The sequence below is a fragment of the Condylura cristata genome, unplaced genomic scaffold (genome assembly GCF_000260355.1).
Source record: "Condylura cristata isolate star-nosed mole 26May11 unplaced genomic scaffold, ConCri1.0 scaffold00006, whole genome shotgun sequence".
Taxonomy (NCBI): Eukaryota; Metazoa; Chordata; class Mammalia; order Eulipotyphla; family Talpidae; genus Condylura; species Condylura cristata.
The window spans coordinates 8,549,989-8,574,952 of NW_004567107.1; the positions used below are offsets into that span (position 1 = coordinate 8,549,989).

General features: G+C 52.5%; 1 protein-coding gene across 1 annotated transcript; it reads right to left on the bottom strand.

The window, feature by feature from the left end:
• Window positions 1-3,108: 3,108 nt before the first annotated feature.
• On the bottom strand, window positions 3,109-23,697 carry PTGS1 (prostaglandin-endoperoxide synthase 1 (prostaglandin G/H synthase and cyclooxygenase)). Its single transcript, XM_012721367.1, has 10 exons — window positions 23,598-23,697; window positions 17,919-18,041; window positions 17,363-17,503; window positions 17,026-17,169; window positions 14,879-15,060; window positions 14,686-14,769; window positions 11,998-12,244; window positions 9,230-9,516; window positions 5,724-5,871; window positions 3,109-4,170 (listed from the first exon to the last, which is right to left on the bottom strand). The coding sequence occupies exons 3-10, from the start codon at window positions 17,385-17,387 to the stop codon at window positions 3,815-3,817; spliced, it is 1,473 nt and encodes a 490-aa protein (XP_012576821.1). The 5' UTR covers window positions 17,388-17,503; window positions 17,919-18,041; window positions 23,598-23,697; the 3' UTR covers window positions 3,109-3,814.
• Between the last annotated feature and the right edge of the window lie 1,267 nt (window positions 23,698-24,964).

Consider the following 24,964-nt stretch of genomic DNA (forward strand, 5'->3'; position numbering starts at 1 on the left):
GTCCTTTTTGCTTCTGCTATGAGTGAAACCATCCGGTATTTTTCTTTTTCTTTCTGGCTTATTTCAGTAAACATGATCCCTTCCAGCACCATCCATGTTGCTGCAAAAGGCATGATCAATTCATTAATTTAGGGCGAGTGGTCATGTACAGCCCCACAATGAACAGAAAGCCTAGGTCTTGAGAAGGCCAGGAATTTTCTGGTGATCATCCCTGATCTTGGAAACAAAACTAGTGGACAGTATTTTCAGAGCCCTCTGTAAAGAAGAATTAGCCAGGCCTCTCATTTCCAGGCATTCGAGCCAGTCAAGGACCAGTAGCTATTTTAATTTTATTCTTTTTTTGAGAAAAGATTTATTTGTGCATATAGGACTGGGGTACAGGCCAGAGGTGCAGGGGGTGAGAGATTCACCAGAGGCAGAGTGGGGCAGACTGACTGAGATATACTGCTGAGGGAAGCAGCGGGCGAGACAGGAGAGGTCTGCTGCGCCATGTGGGTCACCTCCGGGGCCAGGGATCGAACTCACACTGAAGCAGCTGCTGCCATCTTGCAGTGTTGCATCCTAACCCCTGCGCCACACGGAGGGCCCAAATTCTACTCTTTTTATTGAGGTTAACGATGGTTTACAACACTGTGCGTGAACTGGGGTTCACACCTTTGCAGATGTATAATATCATGCCTACCACCAAAGCCATCCATCATCCTCCCCCACCTCCCACCCCAAGTCTGCCTCCCTTCACCCTCACCCTCTGGTAGCCTCAGTTCTACAATCAACTTTACAGGATTTACTTTGGTTTTGATTTTCTGTGCCTTTGTCTTGTTTCATTCTCTTTCACATATGAGTGAAATCATCCAGTATGTCTTTCTCCTTCTGACTTAACTTCACTCCCCACTGGTTCTATCCAAGTTGTCACAAATGGAAAGATTTCGTTTTTAGTAGCTGAGTCACATTGTACTGTGTGTATATTGTGTATACACCACATCTTCTTAATTTATTCATCTGTTTTGGGCACATAGGTTGTTTCCAAACTTGGCTATTGGAAAAAGTGCTGCAGTAAACTATGAGTTCACATAGTCCTTTGAAATAGTGTTTTCACCTCCTCAGGATGGACTCCAAGGAGTGGGATTAAAAGGTCATGTGCAAGCTCCATTTTTAGCAGTTTGAGAAACCTCCAGTTTTCCATAGTGGTTGTACTAGTTTACATTCCCACCAGCAGTGCAGGAGAGTTCCTTTTTCTCCACATCCTCGCCAACATTTGTCGTTGCTAGTTGTTTGAAGATGTGCCATTCTCACTGGGGTGAGGTGGTATCTCACTGTGGTTTTAATTTGCCTCTCCCTTATTACAAGTGATGTTGAACATTTGTTCATATGCTTGTTGGCCATCTGCATTTCCTCTTTGGAGAAGTGTCTTTTTAGCTCTTGTGCCATTTTTTTGATGGGGTTGTTTATTTTTGTTGAGTTTCATCAGTTCTTTGTATATCTCTGTGATCTGTCCTTTATCGCTAGTATTATGTGAGAAAATTTTTTCCCCATCAGTGGGATGTCTATTTTTTGTAATGTCTCTTTTGCTGTACAGAAGCTCTGTAACTTGGTGTAGTCCCAGCTGCTTATCCTTCCCTTCACTATCGTTGCGCTGAGTTCTGTATCTTTAAAGATGTTACTGAGGTATATGTCATATCGTGTTTTGCCCGATGATAAGCATTTTTTTATGTGCCTGTTGACCTTCTGTGTGTCTTCTTTGGAGTCGGGCTTACAAAGCTCTCCTGCCCAAGTTTGAATTGGGCTATCTGTTTTCTTGTCTTGAGTGATGATGGTCTTGGATGACTTCACTCTTACGTGGAAGATAATGAAACAAGACAAAGGCACAGAATGTTGGATATTAACTAGCTCCTTGTTGGATGGATGAAGTACAAATATTTTCTCCCACTCAGTAGTTTCACTGTGCAAAACCTTTTTAGTCTGATATAGCTAATTTCTCTATCAGGAGAAGGTGTCCGATTGACTGAAGCTGATTCATAGGTCACTCTTGGCCAGGATAGGCTCCCAGGTGGACACTGAGATTGCCATAAATGAGGGCAAAGTAGGGGTGGCAACAGATGAAAGGAGGTGGATATTAGGTGACAAGGACAGGACACAGCCACTCCAGGCCCACTTTCAAAATGATGTTAAAGAACCCTCCACCTCAGTGCAAACTCCTCTTGGCCCTGCTGCACTCTGCTGGGCCAGGAGAGGAGGTGGCAACAGCCCCCAGTCTACAGAGAAACAAGGTCTTAAGACAGGAGGCCTGGCCCCAAAGCCCCTCACCTGGGTCCCAATTTTCCCCATTGTTCTTCCTAAAGACCTCTAAGCCGCCGACCTCTCACCTTACCCTTCTGGTCTCTCTTCTGTCTTTGCCTACTGTGGAGGTCTCCGTGGCTAGGGAAAGGTCTCAGTTCTGGGAATCAGGCGGGGGGGGTGGGCAGGGAGCAGTGTACGGAGCACATTAAATTAGGAGGGTTGTCGCACTCACCATGCACTGCTCTGATCTCACTGTGCTGTTCGGTGTCTGCTCTCGCTCCCTAGAATGTGTGCTCCAAACAGGCAGGTGTCTTGTTTTCATCACTCACTGCTGTAGCCCCATGCCGGTAACCATTACCAGCATGGAGTAAGCAATTAGGAAAATAAGCTCTAATGACTGAATAGCAGTAAGGAAGAGGAAGACACTACACCGCACCTCCTGGCTTTGACCCTGAGCCAGACAGGCTAGGTCAGACCTGGAATTGAATCCAAGAGGAAGTGGAATGGGAGAAAGAGTCAGACATGAGTCCCAAGATGGCTCCGGAACTTGGGGGGGCGGGGGGCATGTCAGCTGACTGCCTGAATGCTATAGCTCCTGGGTTTGGGGAGTTGAGTGTCTTAGGAGAGCAGCTTAGAAAAGGCAGAGCCTAACCTGGGTGGGGGTGGGGAGGAGGAGGCATCAGTGAGGAGTGATTGACGTGATGCTGCACCTGGGGATCCCGGGGAAGCATTTCCAAGTCTCCAGCTGCAACCTCTAGCACATCCAGCATGTAGTAAGCAGAAAGGCCATGCCGGCATCGCCTCAGCTGCTGGAGATGGGACCAAAAAAGATACACAGCAGGCAATTTGGAGAATGAATTCATTAGCTTCATGAGAAACAGCTGCCATGAACTGAGATGTGGATGGGGACAGCGCTCTGGTGGAACAGGTGAAAAAGTGTGCCTATTCTCTGTATCCTCAGACCAGTGTCTAAGCTGCAGCCCCAAAAAGAACCCCTCACCTCAGTGCAGGCACAGATTCAGGCACTGCAGTCTTGTTAGAGGTTTGATTCCCTTAAATGGCAATATGAATAGACTCAACATTATAAACATGCAGATGGAGACTGATCTGGCATACCAGCCAATGTTCTGGATCAACATCCAGGACCACAACATTCCGAATTGCCATCATGCAGTCCACATTCTGAAGGACCAACCCGATATCAGAATAACAAATAAGAATGCCCTTGATGACCTTCTACATTATTTCATCCACACTCTAGACTGTTTGACTCCAAAAATCAATTGCAAATAGGACATTCTCAGTGGTCCACCAAGGTGGCTTTTATGTAAGTTCAACAGAAGAGCCTTCAAACATGCCAAGTAAGAACGACCCCTAATATTCTGGAGGGTTGCCCAGGAATCCAACAAGCTAGAATGACAAGACCACAGTACTCCACATAATGGGTAAGAGACGCTCTAAATGTTGACCAACTCCAGACTAGAAACCTAACCTTTAAGGCTGTCAACCCTGGCGTCAGCATTCTGGAATGCTGCCCTCAGAGTTCTGTGGGTGGCCGCTCCACACCAGACCTCTCATCCTGGTGGGGGTTGGGTGTTCGGAAGGAAACGTAGGGACAAGTCTTGGTGTTGAGACAGACCAGCTTCTTCAGGGTGGCCGTCTTGACAATGTTGAAGCCCGCCTCCCCACCAAATGTGCTTGGCTTCCAGTACTCCGGAGAACAGATGGGATTCCCTAGGAGTCCCTTGAGGGAAAAGGGAGCCCCAATTTCTATCATACTCTCTCCAAAAATGGAGTTTGGATGGCACTTCTCAAGAAGCAGCCCCGGGTAGAACTCCAAGGCGTCGATGTCTCCATAGAGATCCTGCAACTCAGCTGCCATCTCCTTCTCTCCTACAATGGGAAGGAGCTCGAGTCAGTGCCATGATGCCATTCGGGTCATCTAGGAAAAGAAAGTTCTAGACCTACCATTTCTTGGGAGAGAGGAAGAGTGTTCAAAAGAGCAAATTGAACAATTGTACACATGCCCCAAAATCACTCTTTATGACCTCTGTGCCTCGCTATTTTCTGTTCCTCTACCTGAAATGTTCTTCTCTCTATTCTCCCCATGGACATTCCCATTAGCCTTCAAACCCAACTGAGAAGCCACCTTTTCTGGCCTGGCAGGGGGGAACCCAGCTGCCTCGCGGTGAGAGCTGGCAGGAGCAATAGCTGGTTTTTTCAACCTGCTGCTTTACCACAAGTCAGTTGTGGCAACTGCCCCTTAGAGACCTTTTATGTAACCGTGAACCGTGTACTTCATAGATTGTGGAATAGATCAGTCAGGTGCTTGCTGTGAGTTAACTGGTGCTAAATGGTCCAATCAGACCTTTGTTACCCCACCTCTCACCACAAGCCAGTGGTGTCTGTTGGCCTCAGAGGCCTTTTCATGTGAAGCGAACTTCCAGGACTGTGGAATGGACACATCAGGTGGTGTGGGCTGATTGGTAAATGGTCCAGTCAGACACCACACTGAAAAATGGTCTAACCAGACTTGTGGGTGGGGCACCCTGAAAGAGAATATAGGCTAGGGTCGAAGGGTGCTGAGGGGCAGATGATAACCCCAGCCCCCCAAAAGAGGACACCAGCCTCCAAAGTAAGAAGAAAGAAGGGGGAAGACTCTGGTCCTGGCCTCTGAAGAAAGAAGAAAAGAAGCATCCAGAAGCCAAGCTCTGAGGAGGTAAGAGAAGAGAACCAGAGACTGGGCCTCTGATTCTGTCTCTGATGTTGCCTGTAAGGAACACCAAAGGCCCTGGGGCCTGGTGTCTCAAAAAGCTGTTTGTTCCTGGTGTCACCCAAAACCTCAGAGAGCTGGTAATGCCAGGTGTCTCTGAGAGACCCAGTAATGACCATCACTACTAGCCAGTGCTGTCCAGCACGCCTAGTGACTGGTGTTGACCATCATGGATGCTGCCTGGGTGAGATAGCTGGTCACTTGTGGATTCAGTGAGCTCTTTGTTTCCCTTGTTGGTAAAACAAATGCCACGGTGGTTGCTCCAGGAACCTGAGGTCTCTTGCAATTGTGTGCATGGCGAGAACCCACCAGCAGTGACCTGTCCTCTTACTGGGAGCTGTCCTTGTGAGGCTATAGCCCATAAGCCCCTAGTGTAGGGTGTTGTACTGCCATAGTCCTCGGTTTTTGTTTTTGGCCTTTTGGCCTTTCAGGGTGTTTTGGTACGCTCTGGCCTCAGCCCCAGCACGTGGGTGGCTGTTCCATTCACCACCTGGCCTCCCACCTTTTGGCCCTTTTGCAAGCCCTCTCCACCCCTGTTTCCACTTGTCACCCTCACCACCAGGCACAATACTACCCCACCCCAGGCTTTGGCCCATTCTGTCTCCTGGATATCTCCCTCACTTCATGGCAAATCCCTCAAGGGCAGACACTGTGGCCAGAGGCAGGTGCTCACCTGTGAGCTCCTGGAAGGAGGTGTAGGGCTTCATGCCAAACCGCTTGCGGTACTCATTGAACGGCTGCAGCCTCAGCTCTCGCGACTCCTTGATGACTTCCACAGCCACGTGCAGGACGTGGGGGTCTATATTCCTTCCCCCACCAATCTGCCGGGAGACAAACACAGCTGTGGTTGGAAAGCCAGGACACTTGGGAAAAGAACTTCGGGGCCACTGTCCTTCCTGGGCTTGGAGCAAGAGCAGGGCTCAGCCCAGCGGCCACCACTCTGGGGACCTGGCCCTGCCTCTGCCATGAGGAGGCTTCCCCTCAGGCCCCCTCTCAGTCTCAGTTTCCTCATCTTTAAGTGTAGTGTGGGCCAGGAGGACCACCCCAGGGACTCGCCATGTCACACTCTTCCCCAACCCTTCAAATTTAACTGAAAGCCCCCAACATCGAATTAAGGAAGATTCTGGAACTACTAAGTTCAGTGATGAGGACTCTGAAGAGGAGGCCTCCAGCATGGCCACAACCCAGAGCTGAAGCAGGGGTGGGGAATGGGCACCCCAGCTCTGGAAGTGCAATTGGCGGGGGGCAGGGTGGCGTGCAGAAAGGTTTCTGAGCTATTAGGCAATGGAAACAGAAGGACAGAAAAATACTGGTTTGGGGGATAGAACTTCATGGCTTTCCTAAGATATTTTGTAGATTATCTTAGGAAAGCTGGCATGTGTTTGTCATTCTCCAGATCAGGACAGAGATGTTTAATCATTTCAAGGATTTTGCTGAGGAAACTATTTTTATGGCTTTTTGTTCCTTAGCCCACAATGTTAAGTTTCAACATTTACGGAACATCTGATTTTGAAAACTGAACCTCTAGGAACTAGTCACCATAGAAAAGAGAAATTCAGAGTGAGACAGTAGGAATGCAAAGTATCATATTCCATTTAGGCCAAATAAAGCCTTTCATATCTGTTCTTTCTTCCCGCTTCTGCCAGGCCTTCTGGAAGAGGGATGATCACAAGCTAGCAGGAAGCAGGCTAAACCCTTCCCAGCAAAAGCCATGATATACACACACACACAAATTTAGCTGAACCAAACCTGAACTTTAACTCCAAGACTAAGGAGTACTTTAATATCCTATGAAGGGAGGGAAAATAAGGGTTAAAGCCCAGGTAACTTGGTAAGGAAAAGATGGCTCCAGAAGAAAATTCTGTTTCATAACAGTTCAGGAGCATTGGCCTCAAAAAAGCTCTATTACTCAAGATGGATAATGTGAATATTTAAGGAAGAGTTTTTGCCATGGAAACACTAATTCAAAAAGATACACGAGTCTCCTCCATGTTCACTACAGCACAATTTATAAGAGCCAACAGTTCGAAACAATCTAAGTGCTAGATGATTGTGAGGAGATTAAGAAGACATGGAATATATACACAACAGAATACTACTCGGCCATTAAAAAGATGAATTTGTGCCATTTGCAATACATGGAAGGGCCCTCAGGGGATTGCTCTAAGTGAAAGAAGTTATAAGGAAAAAGACAAATACTGCATCATTTTATTCACTTGTGGAATTTAAAGAAAAGCAAAAACCACCAAACAGCACAACAAAACCAAACCCTGAGAACAAAATAGCAGTTATTAGAGGGGAAGGAGAGGGAGAAGTTGGAGCTTGGCGTGGGTGGTGCTTGGACATTTGAAGGCAGTGTGCCATGAATTATACAGTTCCTTTGCTGAGGTGAGAACCCTGAAACCTGCACAGTGTTGTAAACTCACATTACATCATACAGAGGGGTTATTTCTATCTGTGTAGACAGAAGAAGTGTAACTGGGCAGGAAAGAGGACAAGCCTTGCTGAGTGAAAGCATGCCTTAGAGCAAAACTAGCAGAGGCTAGTAGCCATCTCAGCTCTGTTGTAGGTTGTAGGTTGTTGTAGGTTGACTTGCCCCCAAAAAGACATGTTGAACTCCTAATTCCCAACACCTGAGAATGTGAGCATATGTGGGTATAAAGAAGTTAAAATGAGGTCATATTCCATTCAGGTGGGCACTAGTCCCATGACTGGTGTATCAACAAAGAGAGAAAACAGAGCTGCCTTGGGGAACACCATGTTGGGGTGATGTTTCTACAAGGCAGCGCACCAAAGTGTGTCAGCAGCCAGAAGTCACTAAGTAAGAGAAAGGAAGGCCTGGGGCAGATTTTCCCCCTGGAGCCTGAGAGACAGCAGGGCCCAGATTTTAGACTTCTGGCCTCCAGAATGGAAAAGAATAAATTTCTGCTGTTAAGATCGCCCACTCTGCAGCCCTAGGAATCCAGGAACCTCAGGCAATCACTTGAGCCATGAGGTGGTGTCCTGGGGAAATACAGGGACAACAGACCACCCAACCTCCCTGGGTAAGGTTCTGGTGAAATGAGCAAGCTCAAGTAAGCAAAGCAAAGTTTTTCTTGGGGGCTACATGGATCCCCCAAGAGAGCTGCCCTCTGTCACGGTCATGGGGGGAATCCTGTTTCTTTCATGGCTTCTCACTCTCTCTTCACTATCCTGAGAGTTGTCTTTTCCTTTGACTTTTTTTCCTCATCCCTTTGTTGCCATTCTCTGTGCCAAATTCAACACCCAGGTTTTTCCCACACATCATGGTAATAATGCCTTGAACATACTTTGGAAACCGTACAGCCCCAGAGCAAAGCCATTACCTCCCTGCGTGCCTGTGTGCCCACAGTGAACAGAGGCCAAGAACCAGCCAGCAGCGGCCCACCAGATTCAGCACATGCTTGTTTCAACCAAGTTGAAACCACCGCGAGGAAGCACTGGGAGGGGCGGGCATGCCCTTTATGCCCAGGCCCAGGGACAAGGATCCCAGCAGGTAAAGGAGCCAGAGAGCTATCTCCAAGAACAATCACATCTGAAGGGAAAAGGTGAGGGGAAGACTATTCAACCCATGACGGAGGTCTCTGAGGTAGGAAAGACCCACCGTGTGTAGGCCCCCTCACATGTATTATATACCCTGATGACTTCCTGGCCCTCAGACGGCTGTGCGTGCCCCATGACCTCCAAGCCTCTGCCATCTCCCCTCCATCTGAACCGTGACCATCCCTGGCCATTCACACCACCTCTTTCCTGAGTCGTCCTTCAGATCAGACATCACTTCCTTACCCATAGCTGCCAGCTCTGGTCAGAAGCCCCTCCTTGAGCGCCTATGGTTTTTAACATGCACTTTTAATTCTGATAAGGCCCAGTGCTAACACCCAGACTGTGCTCGAATGAAGTTACGCTCACATGATTACTGCTCCCTTCCAGAATCAAAGCACAAGAAGCACCACAGAGGTCTCGCTCATTGCTCCATTCCCAGTGTGGGGGATCAGGACTGGGACTGTTGAATGAGCAAAACAACAAGAACAGAACAGAGGAAGGAAGGAATGCTTACAAATGCCCGGTGAGAGGGGCAGGAAAGAACTGGAATTTGGACCCTGATCTGTTGGACCCCCAGAGCCCACCTGCCCTCACCAACGCCCCCCCCCCAAGGCTTACCCGGCCAGCACTCTGGCGAGAGAAGGCCTCCACCAGGGGCTCGACACCGTAGTCCACCAGCATGGAGGTGTTGAACAAGAACTGCTCATAGGTGTACTCTTGGGGGCCCACCTGGAAGGAGGTGGGCATGAGTGGGTGCCAGTGGTAGAGCTGGTTGAACTCCATGGCGATGCGGTTGCGGTACTGGAACTGGGCACTGAACAGCAGTTCCGGGTCAAATTTCAGCTGCAGGAAGTAGCCACTGAGCTGCTGCACGTACTCCTCGATCACTATCTTGATGGTCTCCCCTGGCAGGGAGGATCAGAAATCAGCAAGGCGTGCTGAGCCACCACCCAGCTCGGGAGGCAGGCCAGGTTGTGCAAAGCACTCGCTTTTTAAACTATGTACTAATGACATAACGTTTCTTTACATATTTATTAATATTTTCACAGTATAGGATTTCTTAGGTGTCACTGTATTTCTCCCACCACCAAAGCACCCACAGCCGTCCTCCCTAGTGCTCTCTCACCCTGCTCATCCCCCCTCCGATGCCCTCCCTTATCAGATGGCTCAGATCTATGGTAAATTTTCAAGGATTGGTTTTAAAGTTGGTCTTTGTTTGGCCCTGGTTTGTTTTTCCCTATATTCTACATAAAAATAACACCATCACTTTCTGATTTATCTCACTTTGCAAAACCCTTTCCATCTCTATCCTTGTTGCTGCAAATTAGATGCGTTTATCTTTTTAGTGGCTGAATAGTATTCCATTGTGTATATGCACCACATCTTCTTGAGCCATTCAACTGTTTTGTGGCATTCATTTTTCCAAAGCTTGACTATTGTAAATAGTGGTGCAATAAACATAGGAGTGCAGGTTTCCTTTCAGATTAGTGTTTTTATGTTTGAGGGTCGATTGATTCCTAGGAGTTAGAATTGATGCACCATGTGGCAAATCCATTTTCAGTCTTTTGAGGAAATGCCACACAGTCTTCCACTAGAGCTGATGCTTTTGCTTCTTTATTATTGTCATGGTTGCTTTGTTTTATTTGACCCCATTCTCTTTGTCTTTCTGTAATGGGTTGTGTAAATGGAACTTTCTGTTTGAGGTTGCACTGCTATTCTAAGACAAGAGACATCTGCTACTCCCATTTTTCTGAAGGCCTGGCTAGGCAGGGTGTGCAGAGGAAATATCCAGAATGGGTTTCATGACCCTTGAGTGACCTGCCTCCCACAGCCCACTAAAATGTTGAAGAAGCCACTAAAGATGTGAAAGTGGAGATTAGCACCCACTGAAAGTGCTCTCACCCTCAGAGGGAGAGAAGGCTGCAAAGAGACTCCTCTGAGAGCCGCTGTCAGCAGCTGAAGGATATCCTGGGCAAAGAGTGAGGTGTGCCCCTAGTGGATTCTTTACAAAATATCAGAGTTCTTATGAATCAGAATTCTTACAAATAGATTTTTCCTCTATCCCTTCAATAATGTGCCGCAAAGCAAAGAGCCAACAAATGGAACATTCCATAGCAAAATGAAAACTGATCAACTAGCTGTTGAGAGAACCTGATATTTTGGCCAATTAGTTGTTAGACAAACTGATTTATAGTCTGTTGATCCAGAGCCATCAGATTTGCAATCAATAGACTGGGTTAAATCCTGGCTTTGCTGTGAACTTAAGCCATGTTACTTAATCTCACTGAGCCTCACTTTCCTTATCTAAAAAATGTGTATTAAATTGAATCAGTAGAATGATAGTCTCAGGGCCCCTAAGGGGAGTAGACAGTGAACCTAAGTTGCTTGGCAAGGGCCTGGTGAAATCCACTGAAGTGAGGGGGGGGAGGGTTGCATGTAGCGTGAGGGGTGCAGCCCCTCCCCAAACTCACACGTCCCAAAAGATCAGACTCAGGCTTATGATCTTCCCCACCCAGGAGAGTGGATGTGGTAGAAATAGCACGAATGTGGATGATTCAAGTCCCCTCTGCTGAGTGGCCTTCGAGAACATTCTTGATTCTCTCTGAACCTATCTGGCCCATAAGGCCTTTGGTCACGACTTCATCACCCGTGATCTCTGGGCAGCCCCCAGACACACATTTGCCCTCTCTGATCAAGATCTCTGCAGTGCTGGGAATCTGGACCAACCCCTTCTCTTTTAGGCTGCCCCTATGCCTGACACACGGTTCTTCCAGGATCCAATAAGCCAGTCTATAAATGGGCCAGCCTTGGCCACTGATGCCCAGAGGTGGGAGAAGGGGTCACTGGTGACTCAGACAGGGGTGCCCAGGGCCAAACTCCCAGGCAGGAAACCATCTAACATTTTGGGCTGCAGACTCGCCCCCGTAGGGGACACAAAAATATCCTGTCCCTGAGTCACCTAGAAGTTACCAAACTCCAGGAAGGCAGACACATGCAGAGGAAGGCAGGAGGACTCCAGAAGGCTGGGCAAGCTGGGCTTGACCCTGTGCCTCTGGGCATAGTCCTGTGGGGAGGCGGAGCGGGAGAAGGGCTGGCCAAACTTTGCTGGGCTAATAATCAGCCATCACAGCCACCCATCTCCTGAAGACCCACTACGTGCCTGTTGCTCTCCAGCGCTCTCCTTTTCCTAACAGCCATCCTTATCCCCGTGTCCAGATTTGGAAACTGAGGCTCACAGATGGGGAGGGGCCTGCTCGAGGTCTCAGACTGAATCAGGAGAAACCTAAGAGTCTGACCCCAGCTCTCTGTCCCCAGCCTCTAGGATGGGGGAGGCTGGAGGGGGCGGGGCGTGACCTTCCAGGGCCGGGCTGGCGGGTTGCCCTCACCAATGAGGATGAGGCGGGCCGTCTGGAAGAGTTGTTCGTCCTCCCAGGTAGGGTGCTCCGCTTTCAGCAGGTCACACACACGGTTGTGCTCTCGCAGCCAGAGCGTGGCGTACAGCATGAGCCCCGGGAGCAGCCCGAACACCTCCTGGCCCACGGCCATCTGGCTCCGGGCCGGGACGCTCCGCGGGTAGTGCATCAGCACCGGCGCCTCTTCCACGGACGGCGGGTACATCTCTCCTTTCAGCATCTGTGGAATGGGGCCACCTGGCAACCGGGATACAGGCCGCACACCCACACCTGCCACAGCTGGCACCTCCCGGGCCAGCCCATCCTCCCCACCCAAGGCCTGATAATGTTTCCTCTGCCATCTCCACTAAAATGTGCCTTTCCTCCCCATCCTCACTATCACCGCCTTCTGGCGACCCACCGTACCTCCCGCCTGGTTCTTCACCTAAGTGGTCCCCTACATCTCCTCCTGCCCCTTGGTACCCCATCCTCTACACAGCAGTCACAGAAACCCTTCCCCAAACCCAAATCCACTATCATGCCCTGGCTTAAGCCATCCTCAGTCTTTTTTTTTTTTTAAATATTTATTAATTTATGCATACAGAACTGGGGCTCAGGCCAGAGGTGCAGGGGCAGTGAGAGGATTCACCAGAGACAGCGGGGAGCAGAACAGATGGATGGACTGAGGTACACTGCTGAGGGGAGCAGCGAGGAGACAGGAGAGGTCTGCGGTCCCTGTGGGTCACTCCCTGGCCGGACTGAACTCGTGCTGCAGTGGCTGCGGTCGCTTCATAGTGCTGCGCTTTAACCCGTTGCACCAGCAGAAAGGGCCGCCATCCCAGTCTTATCTCTGCTCGTGGCAGAAATCAGAAATCCTTAACAGACAGGGCCTCCTGCACCCCATTCCGAGCGCTCCCCACAAACCTGTACCTGTGCTGACCTACTTGCCTTCTGCTCCTCCGCACCCTCACAGCTCTTGGCTCGCTCCTACTCCCCAGCCTCTGAGTGCTCCAGTGGCTTCTCCCTGCTGGCCCTTCTCACACACGAACGAGGCGAAGGCAGCGCTTTCATCCTTTGGGTGAGCACAGGACCTGCTTTACGCTGAGGACTCTGCTTACCCCCAGCCAGTCTACCCCCAGCCAGCCGGGTTAGTTTGGGGTTTCCTTTGTTTAGATGTGTGGGTCGCCGTGGTAGCTGGCCTTCGCGTGGAGCTACCGAACCCTAGAACTACGGCTTGGCCGGGTGGACAAGTGAATTTTTCATTTTCTTTAACTGAGGCTTAAATTTTCAACCTTATTACTTCAGCTGTTGAAAAACTTCACATGGTCTCAGGGCGCCTGGGGGAAGTGATTCCACTTTGAAGGTAAATTTTATGCAACCTTCATCACTCCACAGGTTGAGGAGGCGTGACCTTAGCCCACTGAACCATCTACAGTGTTGTGAACCAGCGTTACCTCAAATAAGCAAATTGATGTCTTACTTTCACAAATGCTATAAAAATATTTGACCACTGGCCCTCCCTGGTGGCGCAGCGGGTTAAAGCACTGCACTAAGAAGCTTAAGCCACTTGCACATGAGTTCGACCCCTGCTTGCCCTAGGGGAGATCCACATGGAGAGGCAGACCTCTCCTGACCTGCCCGCTGCTCCCCTCAGCAGTGTACTTCGTTGATCTGCCTGTTCTGCTCCCCACTCTGTTCCTGGTGAATCCTCTCACTCTCCGCATCTCTGGCCTGTACCCCAGTTCTGTATGAATAAATAAATCTTAAAAAAAAAATCTGACCAGGCTTCCCTGGTGTGCAAGGGGTTAAGTCTCAGAACTATGAAGCCACCCACTGCCTCTACCACATGAGCTCCATCACTGACCCACAGGGCACAGCAGACCTCTCCTGTCTCTACAGCAGCCTGTTCTGTTCCCCACTCTGTCCCTGGTGAATCCTCTCACCTCTCACACCTCTGGCCTGTACCCCAGTTCTTGTATGCATACATAAATAAATCTTTTTAAAAAATAGAAAATTGGGCATCCAAATTGAGATGGTAAGTGCAAAAGCTAAACCAGAGTTCTAAGATTTAGCACTGAAATAAAGAAATACATTATTGATAATTTTGTATTGATGAACATGTTGAAACAATAATACTCTGGCTATATTAAAGAGATCTTAAATTATTTAATATATGAATGTATAAAGATACTCTAAATGGTTAAAGTCACTTTCACCTGTTTCCTTCTCCTTTTTGGCAGTATGGCCACTAGAAAGTCTTAACTCTCTGTGGTTCACATTCTATAGCTCTCGTGGGTACATGCCCAGCAAATGGTCCCTGTGGAACCCGAGTGAGGAGCTCATGTCTGTGATCACTACCTGGCTGTGCATTCCTTGGGGGCAGGACCTGTAACTGTCATGATCACCACACCCCCGCTTGTGCCAGGTGCATCACGGTGCCCACAACATGGTGGAATAATAAAGTGAATGACTGCAGCCTGCAAATACCCATCTCCTGCTGAGCCCCAAAGTCCATCTCCCAAGAGGATACAAGAGGTGCATCTGCTTTTTGTTTCTCGTGTCTGGAACGTTCTCCCAGGGCTTACTCCTCTCCTCCTTCTTGGCCCTCTCAGGACAGCGCCTGGCTCTGCAGGGGACACAGAGGAAACCCTCCCCAATGCCCTCCCCCACACCCAGTGCTACCTGGTACTTGAGCTTCCCATCCTTAAAGAGCCGCAACTGATACTGCCGATCCAGACTGTCTCCATAAATGTGGCCGAGGTCCACCTGAGGACAGAAGGAGGGTCCACTCCGATCACCAAGTCCTGCCCGCCAGCAATGATCTCCATGTGCCAGGCAGGTCCAGAGTAGTCCTGGGCCCCACTGAGGTGCTCACCCCATGGCCCAAGGCCTTGGTGAAGCCAGGTCCCATTTTGCCAGAAGTCTTGAAGAACTGATGGGTGAAGTGTTGTGCAAAGAAAGCAAACATGAGGTTGGTGCCTTGGGGGTCAGGTATGAACTTCCTCCTGAGCAGGAAGCGTTGACCCAGAAGCTGGGCGTCTGGCAACTGCTTCTTCCCTGGTCAGAGAAGTGGGAAATCTCAGTGGTTGCCCTGTCTGGGCCTTCCCGGCTCACCAGACCAAAATGGTCAAAGCAGGATGCCCAGAGCAGTCTCCCCAGACCCACCTCCCTCCCACCAGCTGACCCCTGGCACCTTCTCTAGCAAAGAACCTAGACATTTTTATGGCAAAATGGCATCAATGGAGTTTTCCTTCCAACACTCCATTAAAAAACGAGTCCAGGGGGTAGATGAAATATGGTTGGTAAGTCATGGACAAGTCTTGAAACCAGGAGATGGACACATGAGTTCATTGGACTTTCTTCTCAACATTTATGTATATATGCAACTTTGAAAATGGTAAGCAGAAAGAAAAAAGGAGGAGGAGAAGGAAGAGGGGCTGGAGAATGTGGACTTCCTGGCCCTGGAGGAAGGAATCAGCGTTTGACAGTGGCTAGGCACTAACTAACTGTGTAAGCATCAAGAAGCCATTTCACCTTCCTGAGCCCTAATTTCTTTATCTATAAAGTAGGGCAGATGGTCCTTACTTTATGAAGCAGATTTGAGGGGTACAGGAGCTAATGTAAATAGGACAGAGAACTGGTGAAGCCGAATCTTTTAAATCAAAGATCAGAAAACATGGGCAAAAGGCCAACTAGTCAATTTTTTTTCAGATTGTCAGTACTCTAGACTTTGCCAACATGGGTTGTAGCTCCTCAACTCTGGTCTTCTAGCAAGAAAGCAGTCATAATATGCCAATGAGCAGGGCAGTAAAGCTTTATAAAAACAGCACATGACTTGGAGCCCACAACGGGCTAGAATTTGCCAACCTATTTTATATGGTGCCAGTCTTTCTGTATCTGGGGTAAGACAAGTTATCATCTTGAAGCAAGGAGCTGCCATTGTGACAATAAGTATTAAGATGTCAATTAAGAGCTGGTCCCCAGGACCTTCACAGGAAGGGAGCAATTGGATTTTTGTCTTCTGTTAAAAACGTCCTTTCACAGTTCTTCATGGGAGGTCCAAAGTTCAAGGTTCGAGATCACAGAACCTTTTTGGGTTTCACCAATTGATTTCCTCTGACAGGCAAGGATATCAAACATCCCAACGGGAACTGCCCAGGAAGGAACTAGGAAGGAGTGACCTGTGCTTCTCACTCAGGCTGAACATGAGCAAGGATTGGTTCCAGCAAAATGTTGGCAGAGTCCTGAAGCTCTGCAAGACCCAGCCCTCCTGGCAAAATGGTCATGCTTTGAGAACAGTAAGTACATGTGAGGGTGCAGACCCCCAGAGTAATGCCAACGAGGCTCAAGGAGGGTCGTCAACACATCAGCAAAGTTCTGAACCTGCAGAAGACTCAGCCTGAGAGCTGCACAGCGTCAGTGTTCAGCATTGAACCCATGGCAGGTGCTAATGCTTCTTGCCCTCTCCGCACCCGCTGACTTCATGGCTCTCAACTAAGTACACATCTCCCCGCCCCCAAGTTTTTGGACAATCGGAAGTGGAGTAGGAAGAAGGCCTTCACAGGAAGACCACTGCCAATGAGACCAGTTGGGTTCTTGAGTAACCAGAGAAGAAAAATCTGTATTTGTGTAACCTACAGAGGAGAAGCATGAAAAACTATTTATAGTGATAAAGAATCAGTTAGACCCATAAACAGCCACTATTCCTTCTTTCCTTCCACACCTCAATCTTTAGGTCCCTCTTCCCAGTAGGATTCTCATGCAGCAGACCACTAGGATTCCCATACAGGCCAAGAGACATCTGGAAATAAGAAAACTGATCCCTGCCTGTCTGGGTGACCTCAGGTAAGACCCTTCGCCAAACTTTCCTGTCCTCACTCCCCAGTCCTGTCCTCACCCTGGTTCTAGATAGATTATCAGTTTGAAAATGGGTCTGTAATTGCTCTTCTGCCTGCTTTTTCCCGCAGAGGAAGATTCTCCCCTGGCACCCCCCAGCCCAGGCCCACACCCCATCTCCATTACCTTTGGTCCCCATGGGCGTGGGGCAGTCTTGGGGAACAGAGGGCAGAACACGAGTGTAATAGCTCACGTTGGAGAAGGACTCCCAGCTGATGTAGTCATGGGCTATGTTGTAGGTGGGGGGGCTGGGGATAAGGTTGGAACGTGCTGTAGGGGGCAAAAATAATGATGATCAGGGGTTCCCAGCCCCCTTAAACCCCTTCCCAGTCTCCTTGGTTCGGACTTGTTTTATCTGGCATCATAGAGGTCCCAGCCCACTGCCCTTATTGGATGCCAGGAACTGATAGAACTGGCAGGATTTCCGCACTCCCAGACTAGAGGGGTGCTGTCCCCCACCCACCTGTGAGCACCAGCCGCATGAGCATGTCCCGGATGAAGGTGGCGTTGATGAACTCCCAGAACCAGCGCCCGTGTGTCAGCAGGAAATGCAGGAAAGAGGGGCTAGGCCGCAGTGAATTCCGGACCCAGGTCCAGAGCTCAGCTGCAGGGACAGGGGAGCTGCTTAGCCAGGCCCTCCTGGCAGGACTAGAAGTGACCGGGCTGGGGGCCAGGGACTGGGGATGTGGCCAGGGCAGAACAGGGCGGTGGCACAAGGGGCCGGGGCAGGCTGGGACCTCAGAAATGATGGTGCTCAACAGAGGCAGAACCAGACGTGAGGACTGGGGACAGGGCTGGGGAAGGAGGCCCAGGCTGGGCAGGGTGACTCACCCCAGAGCCTGGAAGCAAGGAGTGAGGTGTCAGGAATGAGCTTAGGTAGGGGCCAGGTCAGGGAGGAGGTCAGAGGCGGGAGGCAGGAAAGGAGTGAGAATGAGCCACGGCTGGAGGCGAGGACAGGAAGGGGGTCCCGGGGAGCCCAGGGGAGAGGTGGGCAGGACACGGGCTGGAGGTTGGCTCACGGATGGTGCAGTTGGGGCCGGAGTAGCCAGTGCGGGTGCAGTCACACCGGTAGCTGTCGAGACCGAAGCGGACACAGATGCCCTGGTTCTGGCACGGGTAATAGCAGCAGGGGTTCACTGTGGCTGAGAAGCAGACGCTGCTTCAGAGTCAGCCCCAACTTGGGGGACTCCGGGGGAGCAGAGGCAGGGCTCACTCACAGCTCAGTGCTAGCTCTGGCCATCGCTGCTCCCCAGGCCCTCTATCCCCACAGTTCTGAACAGAGAGCCCGTGGGCTGGATGGCCAGCCTAGACCACATCAATCCCCAGGGGAAGTCCCCTCTCCTTCCCTGCTGCCACTAAAGGGGTCCGAGGCAAAGTCCAGGCAACAGGCTGACATCTAAGGCTTGGCACCTGCCAATAAGACACTGTAGCACAATCTTCTAGAGAGCCACTTCCTGCCAAGTTAGAGCCCAGCAACAGGACAGGGGTGTGGGGTTCTGGAAGGGCACAGGGCTTGGGGTTCTCTCTCACAAGCCCCGGGGTCTAAACATCTGGACACTAACAGGGCAAAATGACCCGCCTTCTACTTCTGCAGAAGGGAGGAAAGAGCAGATATCATAATGCCCAATTAAAGATGGGGAACCTGAGGCCAGGGACAGGTCTGGTCCAGGTGTGGCCCATGTCAGGACGCGATCTGGGCTCTGGAAGCGTGAGGCAAGTCAGAGACCAAACAGATAGGGGACATGTTACGGGAAAAATTCCCCGAGAGGGTGTGGGGTGCCCTGGCATCTGCCCTCTGCCTGCTGGCAAGACCCCACAGGCAGCCCCTCCTGGGGTCTGCCCCTGGACTCTCTGGCCACAGGCCCTGCTCAGTCTGCGCTGCTGAGCAAAGCCAGAGGCTCCCTGCTGCTCCTCAGCCCCTCAGCTAGGGAAAGTGAGGCTCTCACAGAGGTGGAGCTTGGTCAAGGACCAAGTCAGGAGTACAGAGCCACCATCCCTGGCTGCTGGCAGCAGGGCCTTCTCTGGCCTCACACAGAACATGCCAGACTTTTCTCTATAAATATATCGATACTTCCTTGTCTGGACGCAGAGCTGACAATACAGGGAACTCCCAGGCTTTGTGCAACTGATTATATCAGTGGTCAAGAGGGTAACAAAAGGAAGGAGACATCTGGACAGCCATCTCGGGGTGCAGTCTGAGGGCATGACCTTGAGCAAGGTCTGACCCCTCCACTTTGCAGCAGGGGCCCCATCACAGGAGCGGGCTCCCCTCTCCCCACCACACACACACACACACACACACACACACACACACACACATCAAACAAAAACAATGCAAATAGTTTTGCTTAAGTCCTAGTGACTGCCCCACAACAGCACTGTTGAGGCCCTGGCAAGGGCTCAGGAAGAGGGCTGGGGAGGGAGGCAAAAAAACGCAAAGGCTTTATCTGCTAAAACAGGCGCAGGGTGAGCAGGACGGAAATGCCAAGGAACCCCACCACCCTGCAGCCAGCTCGGGCCTCAGGTCCGGGCCGCCTTCGTTGACCCTCCTGCCCAGACACTCAGGAGCCCCCTGCCCTGCTCACAAGCCTCTTTGTCGCCAATGGAGCAGCAGGTATAGCAGCAGGTGCCAGGGACCCGCCTTTGTCTGGGCTCCGTTTCCTCACCCCCTCGTAGGTATCTCAGGAGTTCTTTCTAGCTCATTCTGCGGCAGCTTCACCCCTTCACCTCAAAGCAGAGTTCTTCCTTCACCCCAGCAGCTGCTCCTGCCCATAAGTCCCCACCCACCAAACCTAGGCCTTGCCTCCCCCAGAAAACTCCAGCTTCAATTCCACCTGCCCTTTTATGCCCCCCACAGAGGGGCCCGCTTCTCCCTGGCCTTCTCTGCCCCGTACAGACCAAGCGCAGAGAGGTCCAGCACCCAGATGTGAATGTGCTGGAATGATCCCCAAGAGCTCACAGGCCAGCCGCCCACCACTTGGCCAGAGACCGCCCGGCCTTCCCAACCCCACAGCATGCTCTGCAGTCTGCTTTGAAGGCTCCCTGCACGGTCCAGCCTCCCTCAGCCGGCCGGGCAGACTCCGGAGCTGCTCCCACCCTCCCACAGCCTGTGGGGAGAGAGGCTCCTCCCTCCCAGGCCCACTGCCCACTTCTTCCTCCTCCTCCACATCTTTCCATAAACACCAGCTGCTCCGGGCAGGAAAAGCTTTCTCCAGGGAGGACATCAGTTGCCACTGGGCCTCGTGTCAGGGTGAGCAGAGAGGACAGTGGTGGGTGCATCCCCTGGGGTGAGCCTGGCCACGGGAGACTGTCACGGTCAGCGGGATAGTCAGGCTGCCCCAGCAGCCCAGCGTGTCCAGGTCCAAGCCTCAGCACGCACAGAGGAGGAGCGTGAGCCTCACAAGGCAGGGGGCGCGCCCAGACCCCACTGCTTCAAGCTGCAGAGCCGAGCTTGAATCCTGTTCCTCTCTTTTCTGCTTTCTGGCAGTGACCAGGCCTGGCTCAGAGGCTGGAAGAGACCCTAGGTGAAGAGACCCGGGTTCCTTCTTGGTGGAAACGAAAACCCTGAAGGAATGAAACCGGAGCTCTGGAAGCCACTCACAAAGGCCTACCAGCCATCTAGCTGAAACCCCGCATGCGTCCATGCCAGCTCGGTTCTGTGCTCAGTGGGGAACATGCTGTATAATAAGCCCTCAAGAAAGAGAATCAGGAGAGGCAGGACCGAGCCTGAGGCCTCTTGCGCTCCCACCCAGTACAGGACCAGGCGGCAAGTAGGTGCTGGGAAGGATATGTCCCAGCGGCTGTGTGTCCTGGGAAGGGGAGCAAGCAAAGGGGTTCAGAGTTCCCCCACCCCACCCCGCCACCCCTCTTCTCCACTGCAGGCGAAGCCCATGTGTCCCCACTGCCCATATCAATATGGCCCTCTCCTCCCAGCCCTCTGCAGAGAACTCGACAACTTCTCTCACAACCAGCGAGCCCATATTGCATCGGCTTACACACGAAGGCCAGCCAGCACCGCCTGGCTCCAAAGCTTTTTTAGGATGTCCCCCGAGCCAGGGCATCAGGACACGAGGCCCTGTGGGGGAACACCAAATCCTCCAAGATACAGTGGGTCTGGAAGCGCAAGGCCCCATTTAAAAAGGATGGAACAAAATACTTTAAGAATAATATTTAGAGAAACTCCAGGAGCTTGGCAGTCAAAGAGAAAAAGAAGGGCCCCAGATCAAGCCAGGCCTATAGCACGGCCCCGACACTGTGAGATCAGCAGCCAGAGGCCGGGCATGGGCCTGCAAGGCCCCACAGCTGGGCCCACAGCTGCAAGAGCCCAGCTGGGAAGGAAGCCCCTCCTGGCCCACGGCCCAGCTGGTGCTGCAGATAGCGGGCGGCGGGCGGCAGGCAACAGAGACCTCTGCAAAGGCCACACCACGGTCAGCTAGCTGGCCTCTGGTCCTCCACCAGCCTGGAGCTCGGGTTGCCAGCTCACACCCTATCTCAGCCAGAAAGAAGGCATTAAGCCAAGTCCGGGGGCTGTTGTACTGGACTTGAGTGCCAAGGACCCCTGCCTGGCCCTCCTCACTGGGCACCTCCCTTCCCCCATGTAAGAAGCAAAAGCAACCTTCCCTCGCTCTGCACCTCTCCTCAGGGAAGTCTCCAGACCTCCTCTCCTGGGGGATCAGCCTTTGCTGCCCACTGAGGCAAAACACAGGCTTCTACTCCCCTGGGGCCGACGCACAGGCATCCTGGGCCTCAATTAGCCCAGAGATTGGGAAGTGGGAAGACAGCCAGAGCACAGTGGCTTCCCTGGGCAAGCGCCTTCGTGACTTCCTGGCCTCCAATCCTGCCGCAAGACCACCCCAGACCACTGTCAGCTCCCAGCTACCCGCAGGCCCCAGGGCCAGCTCCTCACCTCACCTGGCCCTTTGCCTGCATCCCCTCGACCCAGTCTGCTGCTTGTGCCTCAGGCCTCAAGGCTTCTGCTCGTATGGTCATCTCCACCAGAAAGACAGGACCATCCCAGAGGTCACGGTGCTGTCCCACAACATCCCACTCACACCCCTTCAGGGTCCAGGTCACATGTCAGCACCTCCCAAGAGCCCCCTCAACCCCGCACACTTGAGAGGCAGCTGCTGCTCCCTGAGCACCACTCAGCCCTGGGCACCCCTCCTTCAGCCCCTGGAGGACAGTCTTGTCTGACTCCTCCAAAGACTGAGCTCCTCCGGGCTCTGGCTCTGCCACGTGGTTCCTATCAAAGGGCAGCATGAAGCCAGCCCCCTGCCCCTCGGGAATGTGTGTGGACTGAAAAAAAAAAAGTGGGGGGGGGGATTCCATAGGAACACGGGGTAGAAGGATAAGTAGAGAAGGCAAAAAGTGAAATGGCGAAATGACAAAGCCCACACGCTTCCTGGACAGCTGAAGGAGCCTCTGAGGAAGTGCTGGGCTGAGCCAGGTGCCTGACAAGAGGGGACCAGGGGGTAGCCTGAGCAGTCTCGGCACTCCCCCTGGGGTCTCAGAAAAAGGGCTCAGCCCCCTGAGCCTCAGAGTCCCCATCTGCAGGGTGGGCCATCAGCCCCAGAGTCGTGGGTGCTGCAGCCAGTAAAGCTCCGGCTTAATGGGCTTCTTCCTCTTCTCAGAAAATTAAACTTTGGCTTTTGCCCGAGTTCCTGTCTGGAGTCCCTCAAGCTTCTCCCTGTGGCTGCCCACTCACCCCCTCCTCCAAGGAAGCTGCTCTGATCCACCAGGACTGCACCGGTCTCTTCCCTCTGCCCCCTGCCCACCTGCTCCCCAGAGCACCTCTGCAGACAGCCACCCCTCCCCCTCCCCCAGCCCTCCCACCCCCTATAGAAGGGCCTGGAGGTTGGTAGTGGGAGGAGCTGAATTCCTTCACCTGGAGGCAGCACATGCACAGTAGGGATACTGGGGTAGAGGGGTCCATGGGCCCTGCCTTCCCTCATTATCTTGGGGGTGATGAAACCAGGGTCCACATTAGAGAGAGACTCTGTGGAAAGGTCTTGCAGTCTCTCTGGAAAGACCTTGCGAAGTGCCTGCAGTCAGACCACGCTGGAATCCTGAGCCCACGTGCCCTGGGAGCTGGAGGGAGCTGGAGCGCCTGAGTCCACGCCTCATCTACCCAGGGAGACCCCCGTGGGTGGGGATTTAAACCTCAGGGAAGCAACACGACTCCGTACTTGTATTTCCACCTTCCCTCTCCCCAGAATGGCTGCTGTACTCCCCCCATCGTCGCCAGGGAGATCTTCTGCACACTGACGGGTCCCCAGAAAGTTAGAAGCTGAAGAGGAACTAGGTGACCAGCCGCCTTTACCCTCTGCTTCCTGGCCTGGGCCAGAGGCCCTCACAGGAAATAGCCCAGCGGAACAGCCCCGGCAGGCAGACTGGGACCCGTGACAGGTGAAGGGGTGTCCCTTCTCCCAAAGCCAGCAGAAGATCCCTGACTGCCACCTCAAAAAAACAAAAAACAAAAAAAAAACACCTCCCCAAAACCAGGCCCCCATCCCAGGGGGTCTTCAAGGAGCCCCCACCCCACCCACCGACCTGCCCTCTCCCTCCCCCCAGACCCGCTAGCAGAAAGGGGGAAGCTGGGCTGAGCCCGCCAGAGCTGGATGGGGGGGGCGGTCCGGGGGGAGAAGGGGAGGCCAGCCGCACGGGCCGGAGCTCCCTGAGGGCGAGGGGGGGTCGCCTACCCAGCGAGGGCGCCCCGGGGTCCGCGGGAATGGCCGCGGGCGGCGGCAGCAGCAACAGCAGGAGCAGCGGGAACCGAAGCGAGAGGCTCCTTCCTGCAGGAGAGAGATGAAGGGCTGAGCCTGGCGTTCAAGACTCCGGGGGAGACGGTTCGGGGCTGGGGCTGGGGGCGGAAGGGTGTGCACCCCGGGCCGGACTCACGGCTCATGGTGGCCGACGACTGGCGGGTGCGAGTTACAGACTTGGGCACCAGGCGCCTGTGACTCCGCCTGGGAAACGGCCCCGCCCCGCCTCCCCCCCCACCCGCTGTCTCCCTCCCCCTCTCCCCCGCCTCCCCTACCCACTCCCGCCCCCCATCCGTCCCTCCTGGCTCTACTGAGGGGCGAAGCGCCCCCCTCCCCCGCCGTGGGTCGCTGGACTGAGGCTCTCAGGCTAGGAACTCCGCAGAACTGCAGCCTGAGGAAAGGGGGCTGGGAAAGCGAGAAACTAGGCAGAGCAAACCTTAGATGTCAGAGGGTTCTACCCCACCCCCTTCTCTGCAAGTCCCTGGCAGAAGGTTAGACCTGAGTTCGAATCTCCAGACTCTACAGTTTATGGGCGTGTCACCTCGGACCCAGTACCTTCTCTGGGCCCGCGTCTATGCAGTGGGGATAATAACAAGACCCACTGCAGAGAGCTGTTAAAAGATTGCACACAAATCGCCCAGCACATAGTAGGTGCTCCGATATCAGGATGCATTGTTCTCCCTTTTTTTTTTAATTGATATAGTTACAAAGCTATATAATTTAGGGGTACAGGTCTCACCTATTCAGGTGTGGGTCACCACAGCACACCCAACACAAGGTTACCCTCAGTCCCCCACCCCAGACTGGGGGACTCTACTCCCCCTCCTCATCCTCTGGTGGCCTCAGTCAAGTGTCTAGGGCTTGTTTGGGATTATTCATATTGCACCCGCCAGGTATTCGTCTTCCCCCTGCACCCTGTCACTCACATCACACTTCCCAGCCCAGTCTTCCAGGATCACTTGATTTGGATTCCAGGGCTGGCTGCTGTAGCTGATTTCCCATCTACCTGCTGCAGTCTTGACTGAGTCCAGTCCTCTCTTTCACAGATGGAAAATGGACCCTAGGGGGAGGGTGGCCCCAGGCCCAGAGTCCCTGGCGCTCACACCCACAGGTTTTCGCCCTCGATTTCCCCAGCGCTCACATCCTTTGGGCCTGTATGGGGGGAATTCTGGCAGGAACACAGAACTGGCTCCCCAGCCCCTTTGGGGTGTGGGAACCCTGCCAGGTAGGAGAGGTGAGAGTGAGCCCCTCCTAAGTCCCCACCCTAGCTGCTCCCATGCTCCACTGGGACCCAAGCCAGCTGC